The sequence below is a fragment of the Calypte anna genome, chromosome 5, assembly GCF_003957555.1.
Source record: "Calypte anna isolate BGI_N300 chromosome 5, bCalAnn1_v1.p, whole genome shotgun sequence".
In the NCBI taxonomy this organism is placed as follows: Eukaryota; Metazoa; Chordata; class Aves; order Apodiformes; family Trochilidae; genus Calypte; species Calypte anna.
Window position 1 is genome coordinate 1 of NC_044250.1, and position 17967 is coordinate 17967.

The 17967-nt window shown below is 54.5% G+C and overlaps 2 protein-coding genes across 2 annotated transcripts; both read right to left on the reverse strand.

Annotated features, from left to right (window-relative positions):
• Window positions 1–78: 78 nt before the first annotated feature.
• Window positions 79–5413, reverse strand: LOC103539517 (E3 ubiquitin-protein ligase DTX4). The gene is given in 5 exon segments (XM_030451245.1): window positions 79–263; window positions 414–475; window positions 1298–1982; window positions 1985–2020; window positions 5118–5413. Coding segments are annotated over 5 exon segments (1179 nt in total). The 5' UTR covers window positions 5329–5413.
• A 4221-nt stretch (window positions 5414–9634) lies between these two features.
• On the reverse strand, window positions 9635–16591 carry CNTF (ciliary neurotrophic factor). The gene is made up of 5 exons (XM_030450984.1): window positions 16483–16591; window positions 15874–15973; window positions 14009–15492; window positions 10977–11266; window positions 9635–10656 (listed from the first exon to the last, which is right to left on the reverse strand). The coding sequence occupies exons 4-5, from the start codon at window positions 11088–11090 to the stop codon at window positions 10183–10185; spliced, it is 588 nt and encodes a 195-aa protein (XP_030306844.1). The 5' UTR covers window positions 11091–11266; window positions 14009–15492; window positions 15874–15973; window positions 16483–16591; the 3' UTR covers window positions 9635–10182.
• Between the last annotated feature and the right edge of the window lie 1376 nt (window positions 16592–17967).

Below are 17967 nucleotides of genomic sequence, written 5' to 3' on the forward strand. Positions count from 1 at the left end.
CACAGGGGATACCCACTGCTGGAGGCAGCGGGAAGGGACAGGGAGAAGCAGGTAGGGAAGGGGGAACAGGAAGAGGGACTAAGTGGCAATCTGTCTCTCACCCTTCTTGGCTTGTTTCTTGGTGGTCTTGCGGCATGTGTGGGAGATCCCAGGGATGGACTCGATCTCACTTTTGCTGACAGGTGGGGGATGCAGCACCAGCTTGGGAGGCCGTGTAAGACAGACGGGCAGCCCAGCCGCACTCATTAGGATCCCCGTGATCCCTGGGCAAAGGGGTTCCAAATGTCACTGAGGAAATCGGCATCACCCTAAACCCCAGATGCTCCCCCCAAAAGCACCCCCACTGGGGCTGACTCCCTGCCAGGGAGGCAGGCTAGCAGGCACTGGACACCCTGTTGCAGCCCCCTCCTCACCTGCCAGTGCTGGGTTGACGGGGCTGGAGCCAGTAAGGTTCTTCACAGGGATGGTGGGGACCCTGCAAGGAGCCAACAGAGACCACATCGGGGCTGGAGGCAAGCATCTATGTCCCCAGTGGCCAGACAATAGTTGCCTGAGCAACTGCACAGGCCCTAGCTAGAAACAAAATTCCCCGACGTGGAGACGTGCCCCACTGCCGCCTTTTCTCTTGCTCTATAGAAACCCCGCCTGCATCTCCATTCATGGCCCCTTTTTGTCACTGCTCCCTGAGACAGTCTGTCAGCTTTTTTTTTTTTCCCCTTTTCTTCTGGCCATATCACTGCCGTAGCCCTTTCCCCACTCCTCCCTTGGGGCTCTCTTCCATGGGAAAGTTTCCCAGCGTGTCAGGAGAGAGGAAAGGGGACAGACTGTGACAGAAGGCGGACGGCAGAGACAGACAAAGGGGAATAACAGGCTCATTAAGCACCCACCCCCTAGGAAAAAAAAAAACAGGTCTTTGGAGGGTGGGGCTCTGGAGGGACCCCTTCTCATGGGGCCTGAATGGCTTTTCTTTATGCCTTTTGCAGTCCCCCCACCCATTCCTTCCCACCAAGAAAAAGAGCAGCCTCAGTCTCCTCATTGAGATGCAGGAGCAACTCCATCCTGGCTCCAGTCCCCAGGCACCCGTGGGGAAGGCAAGGGGCCCAGCAGAGCCCCCCGCCCAATGGAGATAGGGGACCACTAAAGTCTGTCTCCCACCAGGCTCAGGGGTGACAGCACCCCTGCAGCCAGGATTCCCATAGCGTTACAGTCCCTCTGTGTCCCAGAGAGGGGAAAAAAATACTGCGCTGCCCCCGTTCCCTGTCCAACTACCCTCTCACTCGCATGCAGCAGGACTCACCCAGAGGCAATGAGCACCCGGGACTGGGCGATGGCCAGGCGCTGGAGGTGGTTGCGGTTCAGGGTGCCGAGGCCAGGACGGGATGCCTTCCCACTGCCCGCGCCAAGGGGGCTGGCAGTGGAGCTGGACAAGCTCAGGGCAGGCGTACTGGCTGCCTGCTGCCAGCCCCCTTGGGCTGCCAGAGGTTTCAACGAGCCACGTGCCACGGCCGCGCTGTCAGATGCCTTGGCCCCTGGGGCCAGGGCTGGGGCTTTGGAGGCAGCAGGTGGGACAGGGAGGACTTTGCGGGGCTGCAGGGTAGCAGTGCCAGGGCCAGCAGCTGACACAGTGGCTTTCACACTCATGACCAGGAGGCACTGGGGACAGGCACAGGCAGAGACCGGAGGGGCTGGTGCTGGCCCAGGGCTGGTTGGCCAGGACTGAGACTTGGGCAGGGTGCCTGAGACCAGCGGGTAGACCATATCAAGGCGGCGGCGGACACGGCGCTTGCGCTGAGTCTGCCGGTTTATCTGGCCCATGGTGGCAAAGTCAATGATGTAGCAGAAGCCAATGGCACTCAGGTCCACCCAAGGGTGCTGCTTCTCATAGGCACGCTGGATGGTGATGCCCACATCCATGTCATAGGGCGTCCATGATCCACTGTCATTCTCCCACTCCCACACGACTCCCTTGCCTGGCGCCGACGATGGTCATAGTAGCTGCGCCGGACAGGGCGGATAGTGCCTGAGGGGGGTGAGAGATGCCATCATGACCCTGGCACCCAGCACACACCTGCTAGCAAGGAGCAAAACCACCCAACCTGCCCTACCGGTGTCCTTCAACATGCGGACAGTATGGCTTTCCAGTTCAGCTGTTGTCCCTGCCCCGCTAGGGGATTGGTATAGCCTCAGTTTCCCCAGGCTGCTGCGTGCAAGCCCCAGCAACACCAAGGGGGCCAGGGAGCCCCTGTGCCTACCACATGGGGCACTCCCCAGTGTGACAGGGCAGAGGAAAGGGCAGATTCACTCTCATCAGTCTATGGTGGTGGCCACCCTCACTGTCCCAGCCACACCAGCCCACTCAGCCCTGGATGGGGAAAGACATAACCACAGCTTGGCTGCTCCAACCTGCTCCAGGGACCTCCCATGGGAGCCTGATGAAACCAGGCATGTAGCCACCAGATTCCTACAGTGCCCTCCCATGGACAGCCCTGTCTCCGTCTTAGCTCTGAAGTGGGATGAGGAATAAAAGATTTCAGGTACAGCTCTGAGCCCTGCAGTGTCCGTGGGAGTAGAGCTTGCATCAGCCCCACTGTCTGCAGCTTCCAAAAATGGTCTGAGATGAAAACGCCAGACTGTGGCAAAGGGAAAATCCCTGTGAGGCTGAGAAAAGGCAGTAATAAACAGGGTCACACACCTGACTCCCACTCCATAAGCAAGCATTCAGAAGGGAATGAGAGTGCAAAGCACAAAAGGCTTTGTGGCTTGCATCCTTATTTGTGCTAGGTGCTTCCTTTCTCACTGCTTCCAGATTGACTCAGATATACTCAAAGCACGGATGCAAATTTTGGAAATGCCCTACAATGAGGAGAAAGCCTTCCTCTTTAGGATGTTTTCATGGCAACAGCATGGCAGGCTGGACATGGCTAGGCTCAGCCTCAATATCCCATCCTGAGCACGCTACTAGAACTCCAGAGTTGTTTGATTAATAGGTGGGACAAGTTCATGAGCATCATTACCTCCATGCTCTTCTGCCTTGCTGCCAGCAGTAGGAACAAGAAAGTTCAGACAAGAAATAATAAGCCTGCTTCTTCAGCTTTTCACCACGTCTTGCAAAGCCTGCAAGAATTTCAGTCCCTTTCCACCCCCACCTCCCTGCTGGGAGCAGCCGCCACTGTTGGGACCACATGGTACCATTTCCCACAAAAAAAGTGGGCTAAAAAGGAACGGTTGTTACCAGCACTAATGACAGGTGCCTACTGAGCACCCCCCTACATAGAATGGGGTACAGCTGCACCCCAGGCCAGCCAGGCCACCCACCCTTGTCCTGCAAAGGGGGCATCCCAGGGAGAAAAAATCGCTGGCACTGGCAGCACAAAGTGGGGCCAGAGGGGAGAGGGGTGGTGATTTATCCTAATCCAGTGGGAAGCGGGGAGGGCAGTGGCATGCGGCATATGGCCGTCCGGGTGTGGGGAATGCTGTGCGTCCCTCCAGCCCAGCCCGGCCAGCCGGCCTCCCATTCAGCCAGGGAAGAAAAGGGACAATAGCTATTCAGGGCCTGCCAGGGTCACGACCCCCCAAATCAAAGCTGTTTAATGACCCAAAATACCAAACATCCCCAGCAACCCAGGGAGAGACAGAACAATCCTTCTTTCAAGCCTCCTCCCCATGCAACAATAGCTATCAAAAGCTGGCCCCCAGCCCTGCTGCACAGGTCCTTTGTACCCCCACCCCCTGGCAGGGGAGAGTCCTCATTAGCCCCGCAGGGCTGCTGGGGGGAAAGGAGGGCAAAGGAGGGTGTCCAGCACTTTGTCGCACTTAACATCCCTTGTGCCAGGGTCAAGGCCATCATTGGGGTGCTCACAGGACACAAATTTCCTGTGCCAATCTCTCCCCCACTGGTGCCTGTGGCCCACAACATGTACATCCCTAGAGCTGTATGTGCCCGCACCACTGTGGAAATCCCCACCACCCTGGGGATCCCCATGCCTGCTTGTTACCTCCCCACCCCAAATAATGCCCATTTCCTGTTCAAGCCATCACCCTGGGGACCCCTCACTTGCCTGTACCCTCCCTGAGGATCCCTTCATCTGCTTGTGCCCCCACCCTGGGCACCTCCACAGGCTACCATGACCCACAGCAGCATTTGGCCCCCAAGCAACATACAGCACAAGGCCTTTGGGGTTGATGGCAACTCAGAAGTAGCAACAGAGGGAGCTGAGTTCGACAGGGCAAGGCTCTGCCCACAAAGAAGCTGTGGGCAGAGGGAGGAAAACATCACAGTGGGCAATAGGGTTCAGGGAACCAACACAACTGAGTAAGGGATCAGGAACATGCAGGCAGGGCCAGGCAGCATGGGACAAGGCAAGCACCTGGGGACCCGGCAGGATGGCATAACACACGCCGGCAACGAATGGGACACCCTGAGCAGCATGGGCTTGTGCAACAGCACGGAGTGCTGCACGGCAAATCTAGACGCTGTGCAGGACAGGGCGATGCCATCCATGATCAAGCAGGATAACACAGCACGGCACCCAGCAACACAGCACAGAACAGCACAGCCAGCAACGCGGCGGCAAGAGCAGGCGATGGGATGTAATGCAGGGCAAGGCAACACGACGCAGTATAGGACTAGGAAAGGCAGTGCAGTACAACCAGCTCCAGATCAGGCAGTGCAATGCAGCACAGCGTTGTGCAACAATATGCAATGCAATTCCAGGTCAGGCTGCGCTGTGCAATACCAGACCCGGCAGCAACGGACTGCACAGTGCAACTCTACACCAACCAGTGCAATGCAACAAGAGGCCTGGAAATACCAAACAAATCTAGATCAGTCGCGTCAGGCAGCAAAGCAGCTAAGCGGGCAGGGCACCAGAGGGTCTGCCACCACCACTCTCTGGGGCCGAGGAGCCCGGACCCGGAAGGGCCGGACGGACCGGGACCGGGCAGTGCCACGCACCGCCAGCCCGGGGAGGCCGGGTGCCAGGCCCGGCCGGGCAGGGCTGCGGGTCAGCCGGCGATGGGAAGCAGAGCGAAGCACAACAACCACGTCCCGGGGTCTAGGAGGGCAGGGCGGGCCGGGGCAGGGGTCGACGTGGACAGCCCGGGACTGACAGACTCACCGGTGTCCTGACGGAACTGGTGCATGGACTGCAGGTCGATAATGTACGGCGCCAGGCGGCTGTCGGCCTGGCCCAGCACCACGCTGCCGCCCGCCCGCGGCCCGGCGCGGGCCACCGCCTCGATGTGGTGGCTGACAGCCGGGCTGTAGGGCCGCCACCGCCCGTGCTCGTTCAGCCATTCCCACACCACCACGGCCGAGGCCAGCAGCATGGCTCCGCCGCCACCGCGAGCCCCGGCCCGCCGCCTCCTCCAACTCCGGCTGGCCGCCGCAGAAACCCCGCGTCCGCTGCAGCCCGCCCCACCGACACTCGCATGCTCGGCGTGGCAAAGGGCCCTGCCCGTCCCGCCCCGCGGCCGGCCGCCGAGCGGGCGCAGAACCAAGGCCGCCCCTCAGCGTCCCGGCGGACCGCGGCGCCGCTCCCGGGGGGCGGGAGGCGGTGGGCGGGAGGCGGTGGGAAGCGGCCCCGCCCTGAGCGTCACGGCGCCCGTCACGGCCCCTAGCCGCCTGGGGAGGGTCGGGGAGCTGTGGAGGCCGCGGCCGGGGTGAACCATTCTCGCCGTGGGGAGGCGCTAAGCGAGGGTCGTCCCTGACTCAGCGTACCCCACCCCAGGGCCCTGGTGCCCTGGCACCTCAACCTGACACCTCCGAGACCCGCTCCCCGTGCCCCCTGTACTCCTCCCGGCATCTCTGAAACCCCTTCCTATGCCCTCTGTATCCCCACTCTGCAGCCCGAGGACCCCCAGTACTCTCTACACCCCTAAACGGAGATGGTTGCCCAGGTGCTTCAGGCAGACGCTTCAGCGCAATCGTCCCTGTGTGTCACCGCAGCCTCAAGGCTGCTAGCAATGGGAATTGGGATGGCAGGGGGGTTACATCTGTGACCCAATTCAGGACCTCGTCCTGGACTTCAGTCCATGCGCTATGACAGTGAAACATGGTCGAAGGGCCTCGACCATCCCGTTTCCTGAAAGCAGCACCGGGAGCTCCCCCAGGCCATGGCCCATGATGCACAAAAAAGGTTTTCAAAACCCAAAATTGCTGTGTGCCTTGAGAGGCCACCCAGGCTGTAACCCCAGTTCCTGCACCTCACTTCTCCCAGCTGCCTGACACAGTTTAATTTCCCTGCACAGTGCTATTTGGGGAGATTTCATGAAGCTTCAGCCTGGCATGAGGCTGCAAATACTTCAAGATGCTCCTCTGACTTACACTGGCCACTTGCTTTGCTGAATGAATCAAAACAGATGCAACCAAAATCCGAGTGCTCCCGCTGACTGTGCAACTCAGATACTTCTGCTTGTTGTGACTTCCATGGGACCAGAGAAGCCAGTGCTGACCCTCTCTCTGAAGCCCAAGTTAATTCTGGGCTGCTTCTTCCACTGGGCCCCACAACCAGCATCCCGTGGCATCCTTGAAACCGCAAAATGTTAGTAACAGTCAAGTGCTGACACTGGGCCTTGCCTCAGTCAGTGCTCCTGTGCTAACGACACAGGAAACACTAGTATCTTGGATATTAAAACAAAACACCCATCACCATCTGGCCTGTGGAGGACTGTAAAAATTGCATCCTTGTCCCACGCTCAGGTTTCCCAGCACTGGCAAGTGCCCCAAGTCCAGGGTCTGTGTCAGCTAAGAGGATGACTCATCCCGAGGACACGGAGACCTGCAGTGCTCCTGCAGCTCCTCACCTGACAAACCTGTTTCCCAGGCACTGCCCAGCCCTCCTGAGCTTTTGCCAGTGGCACTTGCTGTGAGAAACCATTGGACAAGATCTAAATGGAGATAAAAAAAGAAGGGAGGGGCAAAAAAAGATGAAACAGGTGGGGACTAACTGCTAGCTGCCAAGTGCTGTGGTAAGAAAGGATACAAGTCGCAGAACTTTAAGCAAATCTCTTCTTCCTGTACATCCTTGGAGACACGCAAGGCCATGTTTGAAGCATATTTTCTGCAAGAAGGGAAGAAGGGAGCATGCCTGGCCCTTTCCAGAAAGGCAGCATGATGACAGAGAGCGTACTCTTCTGCTTTTTCACCTGGTCTTTGGGGCTGGCGAGTGCAGCCAAGGCCGTGATGGGGAAACCCTTCCCGCTGACTCAGGCATGAGGGAAAGGTTTTCCTGCTATTAAAAAGAACTGTTGGTGAATATTTCCACCACTATCACCAGGATCAAAAAATTCCAGGGCCAGTTCTGCAATGCTGGTGCAGGACAGTGCAAGGGTGCAGCTGATCCCCACCTGCCTCTGTTGCACGGTGCATGAGGGATGAATTTATTCTCTCCCAGCACCCAGAACCAATGCCACTACTCAAGTATGGGCATGTCTGAGGTCAAGGAACACCTTTGGTTGGCTTAAAATCTTTCCAGGCCCATATATAGTGCCCAAACATTCATTTTTTGAAATTAAACACTTCTTTGGGTTATTTTTGGTGGCTTCTTCTCTGCTGTAATTCAGGAATGGAGTATCACAAACCAGCACCACCTTTCCCTGTTCCCCCCAGCACTGCAAATCCCTTCTCTCTTCCCAGAGCACATTCTGAGATGGCTGCTTGGTGGGTTTTTAGTCTGCAGGAGGCCATTTCAAGCCCTTGGTAGTGTTAACCATGTGGGTATGACTGTCATCCACTCAAGCTCATTCCTACCTCCAAAACTAGCAGCTTCAGTCACCTCCATCCAGACAAATCAACTGAACTTCAGCCTGTGGCAATGCAAATCCAAAGGTTATCCCAGCCGCAAGGGAGCTCAACCATCAGATACCCCCATTCTCACCAAATCAGTTTCCCAGTGATTCCCTTCAGAGTTGCAGCTGAAAAATAGCATTAAAACCCAGAAGGCTCAGACATTACCACTTCTCTTCTGCATGGTGGGGCTTGGGAAAGGTCAAGACATGGAGCCTTTCAGCCAGACCATGGAAGTTTGGATTATGGTTTGCTTTTTCACATTGCTTCCAGCTACAGTGGTTTATTTCAAAGCATTGTGGGTGCTTTGCAGACAGATGCACACAGTGCTGTCAGTAAGGTAGCTAGGAAGGAACACGGAAAGTTCCAGAAGTAGCAATTTTGTGCTGCTGGGTACAGCAAGGGAAGCACCTTAAGCAAAATCATTATCCAGGTTCAAGCTCCATTGCTGTTTTGACTCCCAGAGCATGATTGCAGTGGGCCAAGCTCAGCTCACAGCACTGCCAGCAGCTGTTCTGTAAGGATTGAGTTGCAGAGACCAGTGCCAGCGCTGGGACTAAGGCCCTGGGATGCAAAGGTCATCTCATTGCAAGGCTGCTGCAGTGGGAGAAAAGGGGTCTGTTCTCACCTGCTTGGGTTGCAAGATTCAGACGTGGATGCGCAGCATTTAAGATATATGTGCCCACCTTTAGGAAGGTGAGTGGCAGCAGATGGGTGAGGATACAAGCACCTGGCCACTTCTGAGCACGACGGTGCCAAGGTAAGAAAACCAAGGTGGTTTCAAGCACACAAAGAAGAGAGACATATTAGCTGGGAAAGGGACTCACTTTAACTAATACTGAAAAAAAATAAAGGCCAGAAATTATTTCCAAGTGCAGGGAACCAGAAACATTGCAAATAATCCAGTCTGAGCTGCAAAGCTGATGTCAGGAAATAAGCAGCAATCAAGAAGGCACACATTCTTCCTCTTGAGTGTCATCCACCCTCAACCCAACCCTGCAGAGCAGCCACAGCCCTGCAGCCTCACATAGGGTGGGCAGGATGGGTGCTGAAGGCCCTGCCTCAGCGCTGCTTCATCCTCCCGGAGTGACTGGGTTCCCCCATGTCCATGTAGCTGCTGCTGGGCCAGGCGCTATGCCAGACGCCACCACCACCCACTGTGACAATGCTGCTTTGTGTGGAGCTGGCTGAGCATGTCCCCCAGCCTCCACCACGTTTTGTGGAGGCTGTGTCCTCATGTTGCCTTCCCTCTCACAGGTCAGGGAGAAAGGCAGGGCCACACCAGGGGCAACAAACCTCCACCTCATCCTTGCACTACCTCCAGCTCCTTCATCTTCCTCACTGCCTCCCAGGGGGTTGCCCCCAAACTTCCTGCACCGCTGGGACCAACCATTCCCTGGGGATTGGAATCTGGCTCTCCAGCAAGGTTGAACCTTACTGTCCCACCTCCCCCAAGAAGTCACATCATCCTGGTACATCTCCCAGCCCTTTAATTCACTCTGCAGCCAGCAGCTATCACGTCCATTCAGCAAGAAAACCACAACCCAGGCACCTGCAAAACCTTACAACACTTCCCCTTCAAAGGCCGAGTAATTTGGTTGAGGCTCTTTAATCCTCCATGGCATTTCCAGTCCCAAAATAACCCCTGGAGGCACAAACCTCCTTGCAGAGGGTCTTCTGAATCACACAAGCCTTTGGTTAAAAGGTCCTCTCCGTTACCTTGGTCCAAGCATTTACAAAAATCCCCTCCTGATCTTATCCCACACACACCCCCACTCCCAAAAGAGCCCCCAAGCAGTTAGAGCAGAAATTCAATGAGCAGAAAATGTGAGCCAGGCAGGAGAAGAGTCCACGTGAAAGAGGTGGAAGCCTTGCATCTTGCAGCTTGGGGCAGTTTCCAAGACTCCTCTTACCAGTTCATAGGTTTCTGTCCCTTCTGCCTTGCCTCTGTGAGAGCCTCAAGGCAGTTTCCACCAAGCACCTGGCCATCGCAAGGCAGGCAGTGACTGCATTATGAAGAAAAAGCCAGTACAACTGAAGCCTGCTGAAGGTCACAGCCTCTGGCCCCTGGAGTGAGCAGCAATGATGCTTCCCAGGAGATAATTCCAACCTCACAGCAGAAAGAACACAAGCCACCCCCCGAGGCTTGCTCTGCTTGGGAATCACTGCTCCCCTCTGGGGTGAGTGCAGCTCATGCCTCAATTTCCCCAAAGCCAGAGGCCCACAGGGAGTGGCATCAAAAGTATGGGGGGCTAGGGGGGTCTAATGATGCAGTCCCTCCCACCACACCCCCTCCCTGAACAACCCCATTTACTATCAGCAGCCCTCTGCAGGGCTGGGCAAGGAGACCCTGCTATGTTCTAGCAGGACCCAAGACCCCTGCTCCACATTCACCTTCAAGGGCTGTCAGCTGGGCTGGGGGCTGAGCTGCTGACAGGGCTGGTCCTGGAGAGCTGCCGCAGGTCCCGAGCAGACCTGACAGCCCACTGGGCCAGCTCCCGCAGCACCCCTAGGCCCCGCAGCTTCCTCTCAAAGAGACCAAGGTGGGAGGCTGGGGGGGGCCCAGTTCCCTCCTCCCTGGGGGGGCCACGGCTCTCCAGCCGCAGCAGCTCCTCAAGGTGGTAGATGAAGGCTGAGACCTGGAGCAGGACAGCTGTCAGAGCCCGGCCCAAGGTAGCATCAGCCTCACCCAGCTGCTCCTGCTGCTCCTCCAACATCTGGGCCAGCAGGGCTCGGAAGGCCCGGTATGCCGCCAGGTTCTCCAGCAGCCGCTGGGTCCCTGTCAGCTCATCCCAGCGCTCCACTGCTGCCAGTGGCACCCCTTCCACTGCCGCCACACTGGCCGAGGCATCCAGTCCCTGCTGTTCCACCTGCAGGGGAGAGACCAGCTAGGGGTCAGTGGCGGCAGCAGAAATGGGGGATGCCCCCTGCCCCAAGCCCCACCAGCACTGGGTCCAGTTCAGTGCTGACCAGGAGGCACTTGGGTAGTGCCAGGCCAGGCACTTGAGGTTTGCCAGTGCACTGTCCGGCAGCACAAAGGCTGGGATATTGGCAGCCTTTCATCCCCCAACCCCACCATGAGCCAGAGCTCTCACACCCCCACAGAGCTGCCAGGAGCCCCCAAGAGCCCAGCAGCACCAGCCACCCCACTGGCAGCCTGACTGGCAGTTTGACTTCAGGTCAAACTTACATAGGTGTCCAGGAGGTCGATGACATCTGACCGCATCTTCCCAGCCAGGCGAATGCCTCTGCTGCACAGGTCACGGCACCGGAGGGCAGCTGAGGGGCTGCCTGCTGCCGCCATGGCCCAGGCAGCTGTTGGGGCATCAGGCTCAGGGCGCAGCGCCTGCCCGGCCCAGGAAGGACAATCCCTTGCTGAGCTGGTGCATTCCAGCTGGGAGCTCTGCTCATGCGTCCGCTGGCCTGGCTCTCCCCCTCTTCTGTGCCTGGGGCCTGGCACAACACTGCAAATTCCCGCCTCTGAGATCAACAGTGACAGATTATTACCCTAATTCCCCCATGTTTTGCTACTACAAACGCCTTGCCCAGAATGGTCTCACCCAACACCAGTAGGCTCCCAGCCCCAGCACTGACCCATTCCTCCCTCAGACACACAGTGAGATTAGCAGTACACTGATCCCCCTGGGTTTATGTCTGAAGCGGGGAAACCACTGCTGGGAAGGGGCAAGCAAAGCCTAGACATTGCTCAGCCTCTCAGTCTGGGCAGTAGGCTTGGGGTTGAGTGAAGCAGAGTGCTGGGGGTTCTCCAGTGACGGACTGAGGGCAGCCCCCAAGCTGGAGATCCAGACTGCTTCCAGCCCTCTTATTTCCCCATGGCTCTGGGTCCCCCAGGTCTAATCACCCTCTCCACCCCTAGCCCCAAAAAAAAAAAAAAAAAAAAAAAAAAAAAAAAAAAAAAAAAAAAAAAGCCTCAAAGGGACTGGGGAGGATGTCCCAGCCAACCACGACAAGTAAGCTGCATGCACCAAGACAAAAACGGCCCTTTTGGTTGGTTTTTGTTTTAGTTTGTTTTTTTTTTTTCCTCAGTACATTTATTTTGGTTATGTATTACCCAGATTAAGAGAAAAAAATAGGACTTGAAAAACAGTTTCCCTTTAGCATCACAGTACACCGAGCCCTGTCACAAACCCCAGCCAGTGGCCAACCCGACTGCATCATTGCCACCTGGTGGCTACTGCAGAAAGCTCTGCGCAGCTGCGGGGGACACCCGGCTACAGCGGGCACATACCCAGGCCCAAATCCTGCATTCCAGGGTCCCGGGAGGGCACAGCAGCCACAAGCTCAGCAGGTGAAGGGCCCTGTGCCCCCTCCCCGGGAGGATTTAAAAAAAAAATAAATACAGGGAAAAAAATACAAAAATGTTTATTGCAAACTACTACAATAATTTATTGAAGCAAACCATGCGAGTGAAGGAGAGACATCGAGGGGAGGAGCAGCTGCAGGAGGGCTGTCAGTTTCAGGGTTTCCAATAGGAGTGGGAAGGGAGCTACACCAGTCTCTCCTGCATCAGGATTAGCAGGCTGTGGTTAGAGGACAGACAGGCAACTGGCCAAGACCAGGAAAAGAAAAAGAGCTACAAGAGGTGTGTATGAAAGGACAAGGCAGGGAGTGGCAGGGATCAGAGGTGTTCAGGCCAGGAAACAAATGAGCTGCTCGACACTACATCCCAGAGATGCAGCCAATGGCAGGCTCTGTTCTGCTCAGGGCTGCTGGGTCAGACACAGAACAAAGCAGCCTCCCTGGCCTCCCAGGCAGGTGCAATGCTCACCAGAGGTAAGCAAGCCTTTGACACAAAAACATTTTAGTGTCATCCCTCAGAAAGCGAAATCCCAAGCTCTCCATTTTAGTGTTCCATGCAAGGCTCTGTCCACACTACACCTCCCATGGAGCACAAGGGTCTCCCCAGAGAGAAGACTCATGCTCCTGCAGGGTGAAACCATCAGAGCTGGGTTTGAACACATCTCACCATGCTGCTACTCTTTCATTTGCAAGGAGAGGGGACCAGCTGGCTATACAAAATCTTCCTGCTGGAAATCACTATATCAATAATTTGATCCAAGCAAGAAATTGGATCATCCCAACTGAGGAAACTAGCTTAGTTTAACACTGTACCACCGCAGACCTGGCATGCACTGTCCCAAGAGACCTATGTTAAGGACACTGGGCCCTTATCCTTTGTCTCCAGAAGAGGCTTGTGGACAGCCCCATCTCCTGAAGGCATGGGAACCATGCTGTTGCCACAGTGCAAGAGCGTGGGATGCCCACACCCAGGGATAAGACACAAGCATTACAAACTGTTCAGCAATGAACTACCCCAACACCAGAAGTGTTTCAACTTGCTCTAACAGACATCAGTGTAAGAGGGGAAGGGAGGGGGCAAATCAGAACAAATGGCCCACTAGAAGCTGGTAGGTGTGGGCCATGGCTAGATTTCCAGGCAGCACAGAGGCAGAGCGGGTGTTCAGAGTCAGTTTCCTGTGAGAAGTTCCCAATTACATTCCGTATTTTATTGCCATTCTCCAGACCCCAGGTACCTGATTTCACCTGGCTGCTCTGTGCTACAGACAAGATACTTCACCTCTGCGCCCAACCACATAAACACAACCGAAAAAAACAAGCAAACAAAAAGCCCAGGTTATTCTTCACCTCTTCCAAAAACACTACGAATTCAAGGCCACTGAATCTCCACACAGATTTTTCAGGTAAGAGCAAAAAGATCCAAGTCTCCATGGCAGATACATCATATCCCATGTAAACTTTTCCAAGGGTTCAGAGCTGTCCTAACTACACTGGCAGGCAACACTTGAACTGCCACGTTTCACGGAAAGCAAGGGTGCTTGCGCAGAAAAGAACAGCTTTGAGAACACTGCTGCACAACTGCCTCCCCCCACAGGGGCAGGAAAAGAAGCCAACAGCCTTAGTCCCACATCAGTCTACTGCCTTGGATAAACAAGCCTGAGACAACCATATCCAGTCCCTACTTCTGTGTGTTTGTCTAGACCTGGAAAGGAGAGGCAGAGGTGGATGAGGAGCACAACATCCTTCAGCAGCAAGCAGCTCACAACTGTTCTGACAGAAGAACAAGTTCCTGGCTAATGATGTTCATCCCTGAAAGGCTAGCGAGCAAGGCGGAGGCAAAAAGAGCATTTAATGCAAGGAGCTCACCCCAGCCTGGGAAGAAAGGAAACAGCCTTCACTCACCTCATCCTGCAAACAGGCTCATCTCCAGGGGTTCTTCCCCTCCTCTGGAAAAGCTGTGAGACACATCTGCCTCCAGAACACTGCCTTCCTTCACCTTGGCTCTCCTGGCTGCTGTTACGACAGCATGACGTGCTCCCTGCAACTCGTTAGTGCAAAGGAGCACACTAGGAAACAGCCCCAACCCCTTCCACCCCCACCCCTAAGAACAGAACTAAAAAATACCGACCCTTTTTTTCATCAATAAATAAGGAATCTTGTTACCACAACACAAAACCGAAACATGTTCAAAGTGCAAATTACTGTCGCCAAACTGGGATGCTCCTCCTTGCCTCTCCCACGCAGGGCTCCCCTAGCCCCCGGGCCTCTCCGAGCAAACATGATCTATGAGCCAGGGCGTTCCCTTAACTTCCTGCCAGAGCTGGAGCCAAGGAGTGCAGTGGGGAGAGGGACATGCGCTGTTCCACAGCTCACCCTGCCGAGGGGGCCTAAAGTGCCAAGCCAAACTCCCAGCCCTGGGAGGAAGAATGAAACTGCAAGGACCAGAGTGTAGCAATGCATAGAAGTTGGGACCAGGGGCAAGAGAGTCCTAAGAAACTTGCCCAGAGCACATCAAATGCTTTCTAGTTTGTGAGTGGGGGCCATGTCAAAGAGCCAGAAAGGCATCTGCTCTGGAGTAGAGCAAAAGGTTTCAGCAATCCCCCCCGCCTTCCTTGTAAAAATCCACTGCTCAATCCAACTTGCTCTGGTAATGGCAGCATGTGCCCCTTTCTACAAAGGAGCAGTGGATGGGACAGAGAGGATGTGCTGTGATCCATGCTGGAGGAGAGCAGACCCTTCGGTTATTTACTAGTATTGTGAGTGTTCCTTTAACTTTTCTCTCTTTCAGTACATGTTTCGGCTTTTTTTGTTGTTTGTTTGTCCTTTTAAATACAGAGTCCAAACTGTCCCAGGACCCACGTGCTTCCCCACCCACTAAGGTCCAGTGGAGTCTGAATCTTCAATGAGCACCTCTGTGGTGGCTCCCAGGATCTCTGTGTTCATCACCAGCCCCTCTGGGTTTGTACTGCTACCACTGCCCACAAAGAGCTTGCCATCAGCTACCAGGCTCACACGGTCTGCCCCACTGCAGTATGTCTTCGGCATCCCATCTGGGTTCAGCAGCAGGCAATCTGCTGGGGCAGCGCTTCCCAGGGGGTCAGGGAAGAAGGGGGAGGCCCTGGGCATCAGTGGGTGGCACAATGGCCTCAGTATTAGTACCCAGGATGTCAGTGCTGGTGATCAGGGCACCTGCATTGGCTGCCAGTGCTTCAGCAATAAGCACTTCAGGGTGGCTCTTGGCTTTGTGAGCTACGACACTGTCCTTCTTCTCAAATTTCTTGCCACAAATGTTGCAGGAGAACTGGTAGAAGGAGTCTGCATCATGTTTCTTCATGTGCCAGTTGAGGGAAGCCTTCTGCCGGCAAGTGAATCCACAGATCTCACACCTGGGAGGGGAGAAAGAGGAGGTCACACCACAGGGACATCCCCACACACTTGTGGGCACAGCAATAGCAAAGATGCAGCCCAGGACAACAGCAAAGGCTGACTAAAATGGGATGTCACCGCGGCACCAGCACTTCCAGTTTTATTTGCAGAGGGCTTATGTTCCTCAGATCTCTACTGAGACAATGCCTCAAGGAGCAGGTGAGACAAGTGGCAATTAGAACGTTCCTACAGGTTTGTGTTTCAAAAGAGCTGGGACACCAAGAACAGCTTCTAGACCTGACTTCAGAGCTGACCCTGCTCTTGGTGCAGTCCAAGAACACCCTCGGTGTAACAAATGGTCTCTCAAAGTAAGAGCGCAATAAACAAGCAGAGGTACTCACTGCAAGGGCTTCTCGCCTGTATGGATCATTCGGTGCACCGCCAAGTTATGAGAACTCTTGAATGCCCGGGCACAGTACTCACAGATGTAATCCCTTTGATCTAAAAAGCAACACCAGTTGGAGCATTATTCTCCAGCAGACCAGCCCCCTTTCCACCTCTCACATGTTGGGGGCAAAGCTCCACAAGAAGCAGCAGAACTAGAAGTGCCAAGAGGCTAGGAGGCATAGCAAAGAAGGTGGTGTCCCAAAATAAACCGCAGCAGCTGATCTGGAGAGTTAGGGAGTGGTTAAGACTCTCCTAAGAGCTAATTACCCATTCTGACCAATACTGAAGGACTGGCAGTTTAAGACAGCTTGGCTTGATTTGTTCCTCTACAGAACCCCTGAGTGATACTTGCCAGAGGGGGAATTAAAAGCTCCACAGCCTGTTTCTTTCATTTCCTTTAAATATGGTAATCCAGAAGGAAATAATACCCTACTGCTGCAAAATCTATGCCACATGCCTTGGCTTCACTTTCCCCTGAAGTTCTAGGTCTTTTCCAGACCCCACCCACATCTCTGTTCACTAACCTGAGGGGGTGTTTGTACACATCTCCCACCTCCCTGTACCTGTGTGGTGTTTGGCATGCCGCAGGAGCTGCTTCTGGAGTCGGAAGAGCCGACCACAGGAGGGATGAGGACATACGTATTTTTTCTTCAGCAAGTGCTGGTACTTTATGTGATGCTATAAAAGAAGAGTGAAAGGTTGAGGCTCTTTCTTTACATGGCTAAGAGCACAACTGAACCATACCAATCCCAGATGGCCCTTCATCAGGCCACCAGACTCTGATGTCTGACAAGGCAGCCTTGTACCACAAACACAAAGGTTGTGATCTCCACTGAGAGCAGACAGACAAGGAAATGTGGACAGATACAGAGACATAGCTGCCCACAGCTGGTGTTATAAAGGAATGCTTCAGTGCCAGAGGAGCATCAGCTGCCTGTTCTGAACGGCCCTTCCCTGCCCTCACACATGCCAGGCAGGAAGTGAAAAAACTCAACCAACCTGCAGGTAACGTGGGTGAGCCAAGACTGTGCCACAGCCTTCCATCTCGCAGCGGACATATTGTATCGGAGGCTTCTTCCTGAGAAATCCATAAGGAAATGGGCAGAGGTGTTAGCTGATGGATCTGAACCCAGGGCAGCAGCAAGATAAATGAGTGTAAGTGCAGCAGCTCATGAGAGCATAGGATTACCACCCCAATGCTCTTGTTTGGGCTATGCTGACAGAGACATTTCACTCCACTTCTTGCAATACTTGAGGGGCTCTGTCCAGAGCCAGGAAAACCCCAGGAGATAACCGAATTCTCAGAATCTATCACTGGGCAATGCCAGGCTACAGATCTACTCAGAAGCTGGGGTGATGTTTGTGTGTTAGGGTTCAGCTGGAAGAAATTAAACTCACACCTATAGGGGCAAGGAAAGAGGGAAAGGAAAGGCATGCTGCAATTTTATTTTTTTGTCTTCCCTTTCAGGCAGATTTCTATACTGTGCAAGAAGGGTGGCTTTGAGACAATGAACAGCTCTGTTTAGGACACAGGGAAGCATATCTTCAGAACAGAACTGAGTAGAGGGGAACACTTACCTTCTCTTGGCAGCCTTGGGCTCTTGTCATCCTTTCTCCTTCTTCCCCTCCTGTAACAGTGTTACAGAAATAGAATTGAAAGAAGCTCCTTTACATTGGTTAAGGGCAGAGTTTTTGAACTGTGGGCTATCAAGAAGGAGCATGCTATAAGAAATACTACAGAACTCACTAGGCTTTTGGCTGGAAAAGTAACACACTGCATCCAGCAAGACAGCTGCCCTGGCAACTCAAAACACCTGAAGTTTCTAAGGAAACACTCTTATAAGATGAGCAGGTTCCCTGAAGTTTAGTAACCAGGCCTCCACGCAAACTGCCCCTGCATTTTGTAAGACTGCTACACCACACAGACGATTGTTCCCTGTGGAGCTGTGATCCCCATGTTTCTGATAGCTGGCTGACACTTTTTTCTACAGTACATTTAGTGTCATGTGGAGGACCTGAAATCACCCCTGCCGCTGCCAACACAGTCA